General features: G+C 40.0%; 1 protein-coding gene across 1 annotated transcript; it reads right to left on the bottom strand.

Annotated features, from left to right (window-relative positions):
* Positions 1–8820: 8820 nt before the first annotated feature.
* Positions 8821–10141, bottom strand: LOC117412958 (homeobox protein not2-like). Its single transcript, XM_034021620.3, has 2 exons — positions 9600–10141; positions 8821–9446 (listed from the first exon to the last, which is right to left on the bottom strand). The coding sequence occupies exons 1-2, from the start codon at positions 9970–9972 to the stop codon at positions 9073–9075; spliced, it is 747 nt and encodes a 248-aa protein (XP_033877511.2). The 5' UTR covers positions 9973–10141; the 3' UTR covers positions 8821–9072.
* Between the last annotated feature and the right edge of the window lie 2172 nt (positions 10142–12313).

Below are 12313 nucleotides of genomic sequence, written 5' to 3' on the forward strand. Positions count from 1 at the left end.
AATCGTTTAAAAAACAAAACTTGCCTTGGTTTCTCTGAAAGTATAGCCCTGGTATGTCACAATGTGCAATTACACTAACAACACAATCAAGGAACAATGACTAGTAAATGTCACGCGGAACAGTGACGCTGATGTGTCTGTAAAAAAACCCAGATAGAACTAACTCCTTATGAACTATTATTATTATTATTATTATTATTATTATTATTATTATTATTATTATTATTATTATTATTGAGGAGCAGTCGTAGTAGTCGAGGTAGTACAAATGTCGCTATTATAATTTATTCAAATAATCTCTTATTTTACAAATGAAATGGATGCAACAGTGACGTTTGTTTTTGGTTGTTTTCATTTTTATTAGTGCTAGTTTCAAACAATGCCGTGCTTTTTAAAAGACGTGTGAGTAACTATTTATATGGGCTATTTATTTAATGTTTAGATTTATTAACTTAAAGTGTGCAATCGCAGGAGTTTAATTATTGCTAGCCCTCTCGGAACAACCCGGGTTTAAAACTGTTTTTCTTTTTTCTTTCTGTTTTGAAGTTCTTACATGAATGACTGCTCTCAGAGTCACACACAGAACCATAACATTTCCATTATCATCGTGTGCTTTTCTAACTGGTTAATAATATGCTTTATTTGTTTATCATAAATGCAGCTAATACTACTACTACTACTACTACTACTAATAATAATAATAATAATGTTTCCGTTCAAGAGAGAGAGAGAGAGAGAGAGAGAGAGAGAGAGAGAGAGAGAGAGAGAGAGAGTACCATACAAAAACATACCCGAGCAGAACGTGTTGTCATGAGCTATGCGTGTAGCAGCATTTGGCAAGAGATTTGACGAAGTAATTACACATTTCACTGGTGAGAAAGCAGACCGCAGAATATCCGGCATTATAAAACTGCGTATTTGCATGTTGAGAACTACACTATGTGATGCCTAGTGGGAATAACTGTAAATTCGTGTATCAACAGGTACTTTTATATAACCATCCTTTTAATGGCATCCAACATACATGCTCTTTGTCATACGTTATAGCAGCATGGTGTAATTGCAAACCATTAGTTACCATTCATTTTAAACTCCTTTTAAAGTTTCCACATACTTTATTGGCATGCCAATAATACAATGCATTAGAGATGACAGCAGAAGAGACGTGGAATAAACAGAATGCTATTTGTTTCAGACTCCTCTGTGCCTCTGGCCCTGCACAGGACGCTGTAAACACTGTAGCTATTACTAACACTTTTAAACACATTGGAACCATTCAGACCTGGAAGACTTTGAGTTGCAGCGCATTTCCAATGTGTCTTCTCTCTAATGGCTGTAAGCCCTAGCTTCCTCTCCTTCACTCTATGTATGCGGTTTGGAATCTAGTTGTGGCAGGTTATGTGATTTAGAAACAGCAGCGCTGGCATGTCATGTGTGCAGCTTAATCAACTGTCTCCTCCCTAATTATATACAGTACATGATTAAGATAGATTTAGAGCATGTATTTTGGCAATAGCTGCTTCACGGAGGAGTCTCGGGAGAGGGGAGCTCTCTGTTGGTCTAGTTTGCAAAAATAAAGACCTGCTTGTTAAGAGACAGCACAAAGGTGTCTGAGGATCAGCTGGTTACTTTTTACCTGCTATACTTGATAACCATGGATTTCAAATACTTGGTCATGCCTACTGTTAACATTAGCAAAGTGATCAATTCCTCCCCCTTCCTTGGGTTGTGCAGAAATATATAAGAACATAAGAACATAAGAAAGTTTACAAATTTTGCTTGCTTGCTCGTTTGGTTGTTAGTAGCATATTGATCCCAGGATCTCATCAAGCAGCTTCTTGAAGGATTCCAGGGTGTCAGCTTCACAACATTACTGGGGGTTGGTTCCAACTCTCTGGTCCTTGCTCAGAAAATGTATAGCTTTTCAAATACTAGGTTATAGATTCTTGGTAATCATTTCCAAAGTGATCCTGTACTGAGAATCAAGAGTAACGATGACTCTATCATGTTTCATTTTAATACAATATGCATGAAAGTAAAATAACCCAGAAGACCCTCAGAACAGGTAAAGGGTAAAGTGATAATGCCTTGGTTATAACTTCTTTTCAATGAGTTTGTATAGTAGATGGAGTCCCGCATTCAGACAAGTCAAATACAATTAAAATGATATGCATATACAGTACATATAAATGTATACGCACTTGCATACACACACACGTATAGGAGCAATGATCAGAGGGCTTCAGAGCAAAGGCTTAATCCTTTTGTCAATAACAATCTCCACGATCTCTGAGGGGGAAATATATCACAGCCCCCAAACCCCAGGACAGATGTCCTGCTTTTCATCGCAAACAATCAGGGCTCAGCGCTGCGACAAAAGCACCCCGGCACTGCCTATTGACAGCGAGCTCAGGGGAGACCCATGAGAACCGGACAGGGGAGGCGCCCTACAGAATATGCTAACAGCCCCTCTCCCCTCCCCTCTCGCCCCTGCCAGGATAATTCCCAGGCACATAATTAATAGCTTTCACTTGCAGCTTTTTGCCCCTTTGCCTTTGATTCAAGTTGTTCATTAACATCGATTAATTTTGCCTCTGGCAATGAATCAGACACCGCGGCCTTCTGAAAGGAGGTTTTTAACCGGATGGTTTTTTTTTTTTTTTGTGGGTACTGGAGGTGTGAAGCTGAGTTAGAAGTGATCATTATCCTCCTGCCTGGAACAAGCTAACTGAGGTTAAGTCCTTGCACAAAGGAACCCCTTAATAAGCCAGCGTTAGCTATTTTACTGGTCATGAAAACCGCAGTGAAGGGGATTAGAGGAGCTGGCTGCCATCCTTTCCCGCACATATTAGGGTGCACAAAATGTCCTCAGAATCAAACCAAGCAGAATGCAAGGAACAACAGCATGATGATTCCTGCAATCATTCCCCTTGACTGGTGTCTGGAAATGCAGAAGATAATTAGAGAAGGCAAAAAGAGCAACATACATTGGCAATGGTATATTGCAATAGGCAGCACAGTGTTTGCTCCAAGTACTGGGCACAAAAAGAGAAACTGGGGTAACGGACCCCTTTGCCTCTGAATCCAAACACCCTCCAATATCACTGCTCAATGGTACCCGCACCCCTCCAAACACCCTCCAATATCACTGCTCAATGGTACCCACACCCCTCCAAACACCCTCCAATATCACTGCTCAATGGTACCCGCACCCCTCCAAACACCCTCCAATATCACTGCTCAATGGTACCCACACCCCTCCAAACACTCTCCAATATCACTGCTCAATGGTACCCAGGCCCCTCCAAACACCCTCCAATATCACTGCTCAATGGTACCCACACCCCTCCAAACACCCTCCAATATCACTGCTCAATGGTACCCACACCCCTCCAAACACCCTCCAATATCACTGCTCAATGGTACCCACGCCCCTCCAAACACCCTCCAATATCACTGCTCAGTGGTATCCAGGTCCTTGACCAGAAATTAACAACTCAGACTTTCAATTTAGGGGCTTGTGAAGAAGTTGGTTACTCCAAGTCTGCCTGATCTGGGAATATTCTTTGGACAAAGAGGAAGTGTAGTTTTTTTGTAGATGAGATTTTGCGCCATCTTGTGGAAATGAGGCTCACTTAATTAAAACCTGGATTTGTATGCCTTGCATCATAGACCCAAGTACCTATTAAAAAAAAACACATACTAAAAAAAAAACAGTTTAATGTTATAAAGAAACTCCCAATAAAGTCATGAGAACAAACTTTGCAATACTCTTTCTAATGTGCTGTAACCCTGACTGAACACCATGGAAGAGGCAGTCTTGCTGTGCAGGGCTCTCCTGCAGAAATATGGGTGCAACCAAGACCACAGTGCAGCAGAGGGGCAGTGAATGATCCAGTTACAATGTGTTATGCAGGAGATGTCTCAGTATTAAAAGGTGTTGGGTCTTATTATTAATACATGCAAATGATAAAAGTTGCTAATTATATGTTTTGTTACTGTTTTAATATCGAGCTCCTAATAGACATTTATCTAAAAAGGTCATCACATCTCCCACCCCCAGCCCCTTAGGTTATTAAGAAAAACTTGCTGGGATGAATCCAGCCGAGTCCCACGTTTTAATAAAGGTGCACTGAATGCAGGGAGAAAGAAGGAAGCCAACCAGAAACTAGAGTTAAAACATATGCTCTCCTAAAAAAATATTTACACTAAAGGGAGATATTAACACTGAAACTGTTAATGAGAAATGTGGGATTAATAACGCTAATGACAGAAGATCAAAAACATTAGTCAAATACATCAAAGTGAAGTACCAGCACTGTTTACCTTCAATTAGCTCAGATACTAACAGCCTTGCAACAGCACCTTACAACTGCATCATGTCCTCGTGCTAAGTGTTGACTGATGCATGAAAAAAAAGACTCATTGAGAAGCAGAAACTACTATCGCTTTACAGTATTATTTTTATTTAAATGACGAATTATGTGTCACTTTGCGCGATGTGTTTCTTATTCTCTTTAACCAGCAGGGTGCCGCCCATGAAACTCGCCCGACTCTCTCTGTCAGTGGGTAAGTGTTTCATATGAGTCGTGGAACCCCCAGACAGTAAATACACAACACTCTGGTTCGTAGCGTTGGAATCCAGACGTTGATTAGCAGCTGGATGGCTGTTGTGTTGTATGCGTTGTGCAGTGATGATCATGGGAACTGTAATGCAATCCTTGTAATGGTAATTGAACCTCATTATCAGAAGAGAAGCACATTCAGTTTCGCAATAAATCAATACATAAATAAATAAATAAAGTACGGTTTGTTGTCTGGTATTTATTAGTATCACAGGTCTTCTAAAATATAGCTTTAATTAAAAAAAAAAAAAAACAGTAGCCTACCACCATAATATGGTGTTTATTTTAATTACATTGTTGTTATTATATTGATATTTACACTATACCAGTACCCTATAATTTATTAAATAGCATTGTTATTGAAATTAAAAAATAATACATTATTATTATTATTATTATCATTATTATTATTAATAATAATAAATTAATCATAAGAATAATGTATTTAATTTAAATTCTATAGAAATGACGTGTGCTCAATTGCCACGGTGTCATTTCTAATTCTTATTAATCAATTATAGCGCCTCCCCTGTTCTACATATTCAGTCTGTCTATTTCATATTGTTGAGGGGGAACACTTTCGTCTATTTTTATAATAGACGTGAAACAGGTTACAGAAACGTCTCGTTTGCCATGCCTAGACTACTGTATGCAAGGAAAGGATGTCCTTGTATAACACAGCATGCAAGCAGCAGCGGTCCTCCTTCGTCCTTTAATCTCTACAACACGGCCCGACTGACCCTCTGTAAACAAGCGAGCTGCGTTATTGACCTGTTAATTAGCGTCTGGAGACCAGGGCTTCGGGCCCCACGCGTGTGTATTCGCGTGAGTCTGCATCCACCTGCACACAGTGACTGGCTTCAAAACATAAACATGGCGTGCCCGATTGAACCAGCTATACATTACAAAAAGCGACGCTGCTTGTAAATGGACAAACTAAGGTGCACATCTCGTTTATAAGGGTTCCCCGGTGCATGCGTGCAATTAAAAACAACGTACAGGCAAATACATACAGATCCCTCTAGCAGCACATGGTTAACCTCTAAGTACCTGAGAGTAACTGCTGGAGATGCACAAACACAGTTACCCGATCCATACACAGATTCAAGGAAACCTGCTGTCAAATGCTTGTTTAATGAAAAGGCGAATTTGTTCATCGTTCCCCCAGAACAAAAAAGATATTGACTATAGGTAGGGGTCTACTTAAATCGCGGTAAATTTACGTATTTTTTACGGGTATGTTGCGGAATAAAATTAGGATTTTGCAGACATTTCGCGGACATGTTTAAACATTAAATAAACCTAAGTAGACAGTATTTCAGAACACTATAAAGCCTAAAAATAGTGGTACTTGCTTCCTTACTAAAACAGAGTGCTGGCATTTGTTAAAGGCAAGCATGCAGCATCCCCCTGCAGCTGACTTGCCCATACATTGAGACTGCACGTCTGCATCCACTGAATTGGTTGGAAGTTAAGGCAAAGCTTTGCCAAGTTATACAGATGTGGAAATCGATTAGAAACAGACCAAAAACTCGATTACACAAGGGCATCTGGCATACTTTAATAAAGGGAATGTATGCAGCACGTTCGTTGTCATGTTATTTGTCCCATCCAATAATTCTAAAATTCCAACTGTAAGCAGCAGGTTGAGGCGAGGTGGCTGTGCTGGATCGTTTTAGTACTGATTTAACTTGCAGACAGGAATACTTCTTGTCTGGGCTGACTTTCCAGTTTGGTTTCTGAAAGCTGTTTATTTTACGTTCTGTTCAGCAGCCTCTGTAGTAGCCTTTTGTTTAATGTGTGATTCTGAAGCTAAATAGCAATCGATCGTATTTTCTCCAAATACACATTAAGATATGCAAAACAATTACCTCAGTCTGCATGTAGTTTATTTGGGAAATATATTGAAACGATCATCAGCCGAAATATAGTTTGCTTTCTTTGTCGTCCATTTCTACTATTTTACCTCCAATGCTGAAAACTAGATTTTAGCAACCTAAATCAAAACAATGCAGCACCAACCTTGCCCCGCCTCCTCCTGCACAGTGCAAGAACGCTAACTGCTTTGGAGAATTTATTTTGTAAATGTTACTTGTGGACATTTTTTGTTTGTTTGTTTTTTGCTTAAGTGCAATGCACACGGGACGGCGAAGGAATCAAAAAGTTCTATCTACAGAAGGAAGATGCGTAGTTTGCGTCACTTGCGTTGTGCAGTAGTTCATTTAAACAAGTTTTCTTTTTTCCCCCTCTCCGTACTTGTTTGTATGCATTGGCCCCTAAGAGGTGAATTTCGCGGTGACCCCTCAATTTCACGATTTCCGCGAAATCGCGATTTAGGTAGGTCCCTAACTATTGGACCTTGCACGTGCCAGAATGGAGCTTGCTAATGACAATGTGTTGTTGTGGTTACAGGTCTTGTATTACAGTAGTGTGGCATATAGGCTGTCCTGAATGTATGGCCCCTAACGCTAGCTCTGGTTGTTATTAACTCTAATGCTGCTATGCCCTAAATCAGAGCCCTGCCCCACACGCCCCTCCAGCTGTATGTCATGTCAAGCTCTAGATGATTACACGTCGCCCGAATGTTTGGATGGAAATGCTGGGGGTGAGCCCGAGTGTTGTTAACTCCTCTAATAATTACCCTGTGAATGTGGCCTGTAGCAGGGCTTTTAATAGGCCTCCACACCAGACAGATAAAACAACCCGAGGACTGGCTTGAACGCGCTACACCTGTAAACACTGTCGTCTTTATCAACAGCAGGGGCAGAGCATCTCCCACGGGAAGGGTAAACAACGTTATCAAAGTGGAAATACAAAGACACTCATCTTTACAGCTTTGTTGTTTTCTTTCCCCCTCTTCAAAGGGATTATATTGTTTCAATGAAGTGTTATTATGGAAAGGGTTGTAAACAAACCAGGCCTGGAGCCTTGCACCCTACATTTTCTGCCACAGCTTTGCTAGGCGAGGGAGTGAGCCACGATAGCCTCTAATGAGGTAAAGTAAGAGAACGCTCTGCAGTCATGATGTTTAAATGACTGGATACAAACTCCCTGTGGCAGGTGTCATTACATGCCTGTTTGACTGGAATGATCAGTACTTAGCGGTTTAGGAAACAAGGCCAGTGAAACCCTCAAAAGTAAATCTCTGTTGACAGGCTATATTAAACACCATGCCAGTTTGAAATCCTCTTCATAGAGGCTGAACTGTTGAGCAGCAATTAACCACAACACCTTGGAAATCAAGGACCCCGTTAGACATTGGACCTCAAACAACAAAGACTTGAATTCCCAATGTACACACCGCTTCCCAGTCCTAATTACTGTCCAGTAGGCTGGTAATAGGATACAATATCCCAGGAATGTTGCTTTTAACAATAGACTTTACTCCCGTCTTTAAATGACTTCTGGTATAGAAACAGAAGAGAAACAGTTTGAAAGACAGGAGTTAATTCACTAGATGTCTCAGTATTTACTAAAGGCTGGGGCAAACACTTTGGAATAATGCTTAAAAGATATTGAAATGATTACGGAATGCATAAGCAACTCAGTAATGAATGCTAAGGGAGCATCAATATTTAGTATGAAGCTATCTTTATAGTCAACAGTCTGGAAAAAGCAGTACCTGTAAACAATATAAAGAATGCCCACCAGGGACACTGTCTTCAGCTATGGCTGCTGTGTGAAAGCATGGCTAGGGCTTTGCTTGCATCTTGGTATATTTGTATACCATGTACAATTATCTCTTTAAAAGTTTAGCAAACTGGAAGAAAATCTCACCCAGGCTTGCCTATTCGTTTTAGTAACTTATTATTGATTTGACTTTAAAAGGGTTTGGACTTCTTTCCCTGTGTATTATTTTAATTGAAGCACACAGAGAACTCTGCCCAGTGCAATGCAATGCTTTATTTTGGAGTGGAAGCCAGGCTCCTGAACATACAGTCTTTATCAGGAACCCCTATATTGTTTAGAACCCCTTTCTTATAGTGAAATGGTTCATTTTACAGTAGAACTAAGCTCAGTATATGATTCTAAAGAAGAGCTATGGAATCCATGCATTTATATAAAATACTTACTACCCATTTTGTGTTATTACGTTCTGTACTTTTTTGCTTGGTTGGAAACGTGGATATTTGAAATGCCTCTTATAAAAGTACCAAATAAAATGAAAACAAATATATATTATTTTTTCCCTTGTGATTTATTGGAACAATGCACACAGTAAGATGCCACTCATCTCCACACAGTGGAGTTAAATATATGCAACACAAATAAAACAGTGTCTTGTTTAACAAGAAGTTCATTTTACAGTCTATACACAAGAGCTTGTATACCGGTTACACAAGAAGCAGTCTTTGATCATACACTAGCTGATGAAGAATAAACACTTAGTCCATTGAGTTATTAAGGCCACCATTGAAACAATGTATCCAGTCCTGCGCGTTGCGCTTTACTGTGACCAACAGTCTTCCTCGTCCACGGAGATGAATTCGTCTTCTTCCTCCTCTCCACCGGTGGAAAGATGATCATCGTGCCCTTGCCCGTCGCTTTTGGCCAGGCATGTGTCGGCTGAGCCAACCGATGTGCCTCCCTGGATCTTCCTCCACCGGGTTCTCCTGTTCTGGAACCAGACCTTTACCTGCGTCTCGGTGAGTCTGAGCGCCGAGGCCAGGAGGACCTTCTCGGTGCCGGTCATGTAGCGCTGCTTGCTGAACACTTCCTCCAGCCTGCGGAGCTGTTCCTCGGTGAAGATGGTCCGGATCCTCCGGCAGCTCCTTCTAACGTAGTTCTTTCTAGACACGAGTTTTCTGTCCGGTTCATATCCTGATAAAAGAAGAAGAAAACAGATTCGAATAACATTAGAATGATAACAGAAGAAAGAGCGCATGCGCACCAACAACGTGTCGCTGTGGTTCGGTATGGACATATAAAACATGAGTTTCAGATTAACGCGTAAAACAAGAACCAGTTTCTTACCTTTGTTGTACATGAGCTGGTTGCGGGTGTCCTGGTGCAGCGCCTGTGGCCGGTAGCCCATACAGTAAGGGGAGTAGGCTGAGCTCTGACGCGGGTATCCAGGGATCCACACTGGCACAGGAGGGCTCGGGGTGCCAGGGTAGGTCTGCACCTGTTTGACGCAGGGCTGGGGGCCCCAATACCCCGCGCCCGCTTTGGGCTGCACAAGATCCCTGGGGGGCATGGAAAGAATGGACTCGATGCTGAAGGAACTCCTATGGATGTGGCCGGGCTCCGGGATCTTCGTAGACGGCAGACAGGTGGTCTTCAGCATGCATGTCGAATATGGAAGCGTGGAAGGGTAGGATGGTCCGTTTAGGAAGCCTGCCTCCATCCTGTTGCGGCGTAGTTTGAAGGTTTCAAACACTAGTAGGGAAGATCCTTGGGTAGGGCTAACAGTAGCAGCAGTAGTCGTGGTAGCTAGCAGCTCTTCTGTGGATTGAATGTGCCTCTATCTCCAATGGGCTGGTTTATATACCTCTGCGTAACTGAGCTGCAGAGTGTACCCGGGGGGGGGGGGGGGGGGGGGGGGACACTTTGAAGAGATTAACATTAAATGGGATCACTTGGTGGGAGCTGTGTTTCAGATTGTGCTAATCGGTCAAATCGGGGGCGATAACGTTTCAGTGAAGGCTAAAGAGGTTTCAGAAGCATGGCGTCGATGAAGTGAGAATATGTCAAATAAAAAATAAATCTGTTTCATTCCCTTTGTATAGGCAATGTATCACTTGACAAAGGAGCCGTTTCATTAACACGTGAATTTATAATCCCCACAAAGAGGAGAATTTAAGAAAATTACAAAAACACGCATTGCTTTAAAAGTATTAGAAACGCTACAGAAACTCTACATGTTATAAAGCGATGTTTTTTTTTACGATGCATATATAGATCTTATATAAAGTATACTCATTTTAAATCAAATGAAACCAATTACAATGTTGTGTTGAAGCAATATTTATATATTAACTATATAATCGGTGCATAATCAGACCAAAAAAGCAGATAATACATGAAATAAACAATTTAAATATCACTTGATTTAAAAGTTATTTATTTTCTAAATAAAGTAACATTTTTGCTTTATTTACAGTTAAGCTTTTATTTATTTATGTATTTATTTATTTTACTAAAAGTTGTTCCGCATATTAATTGTTTTATTGAATTGTACATTTGTTAAACTTTCAGCACAGTGGCATTATAGGTAAACGTCCGTAAATTAAAAGAAAAAAAAACGAAATAAATAGGATAACAAACATGTATATATGTTTTATTAACACCACGTCTAAAAAGTGTTTTATACGAGTTTATATTGTTCCATTGACGTCATGTCACGAATAGAACATTTAATAAGAATAACGATTCCATGTCTGAGAAGTGTATGTTATAATGTGTGTAATGTAAAATATAGCGCTGTACACATAAACAGAGACCATACCAAGCATTTTGTTTGGTTTTATTCTCATTCAAGTTACACAAACAAACAATGCCGGGTTTGTGTTTTAGCTGTGTATTTTTCCAGAGTTTTTGTTAATTATAAAAGGGAACATTGTAAACGCAAATTTTGATAATCAACTTAGTGTTTGTTTAATTGTTTGAGAATACACTTCAGACGCGCACACACACGCACACGCAGTCAGACAGTACACAGTAAATACAGCATGTGCAAAATCTTCTGCGTAAGACTTCTGTTTAATTATTTAAAATTGTGATTACAGTATAAAAGCCACAGGAAAAAAAACTGTTTTCTATCAGTCTAGTAATATTAAAAATCAGAAAAAAAACAAGTACACTGTACACAGGCAAGTCATAAACAACAGCCACGATGACAATCCCTTTTATTAGAAATCTAATCCTGTCTGATGGACCCCTAGAGAGAACTCTTGTTTGGTTTCGATTCGGGGATTAGCCTAACATGTGCCTGAGTCTTACCCCGAGGCTCAGTGGACCTGCCCCGTAGCGGTAGAACGGTGCAAATCGGTACATGCAACATTATAGAGATCCCGCAATCACGAAATGCATTGTCCCAGATTGTGACACTGTTAAATAATGCGGTTTTGGCGTCACACATCTGCAGCCTATATTATTTTAATTTTTTAGCAGGTCCGCCACAGTAAAACGTTATTTTAACTCAATATAACTTAATCATTTATAACATTTAAGCAAACAGTTTGATAGTAAAATACTGCCTATTAAGTTGTTATGGGTTTATGTTTAAGAATTAAATTTAATAGCAGTATTTGTAATATTGTATGTAATATTTTACAGCATTCAAAATCCTACTTGAGAATATATTTTGGGTGGGCACAAAGTCAAATAAATAGGCTAAACTGTGTTTAAAAATCTCTATTTATCTCTATTTGGTTTAATTCTTCTGCATCCATATATCAAGAGTATTAATAAACAAGGCCATTCCTTTGCTCGGATGCAAAGCTTCGCTCATAAATGATTGACATAATTATTGGCCACCCCACCCCCTATCCAAAGAAACAACATGTCCTGAATGAACTAAGCTACTCCAAACACGGCCTTTGTCACAATCTCATTCTTGACTTTTGGTAATTCATGGCCGATAAGTAGGCATGCATGCAGGTTTAGGATTTGAGGAACGCGTTTCATTATAATAACTATGGACCTTGACTTACTGCAGATCAAATTCATTTCCATTATTCTGGTTA

This window comes from Acipenser ruthenus, chromosome 23, assembly GCF_902713425.1.
Source record: "Acipenser ruthenus chromosome 23, fAciRut3.2 maternal haplotype, whole genome shotgun sequence".
NCBI lineage: Eukaryota > Metazoa > Chordata > Actinopteri > Acipenseriformes > Acipenseridae > Acipenser > Acipenser ruthenus.

What these genes read in the sequence shown, in the direction of transcription:
- LOC117412958 (XM_034021620.3), bottom strand. Translation starts at nt 9,972, where the DNA reads ATGGAGGCAGGCTTCCTAAACGGACCATCCTACCCTTCCACGCTTCCA. An exon ending in CCAGCTCATGTACAACAAAG is followed by an intron (nt 9,447 to 9,599) that starts GTAAGAAACTGG and finishes TTCTTTTATCAG; the next exon opens with GATATGAACCGGACAGAAAA.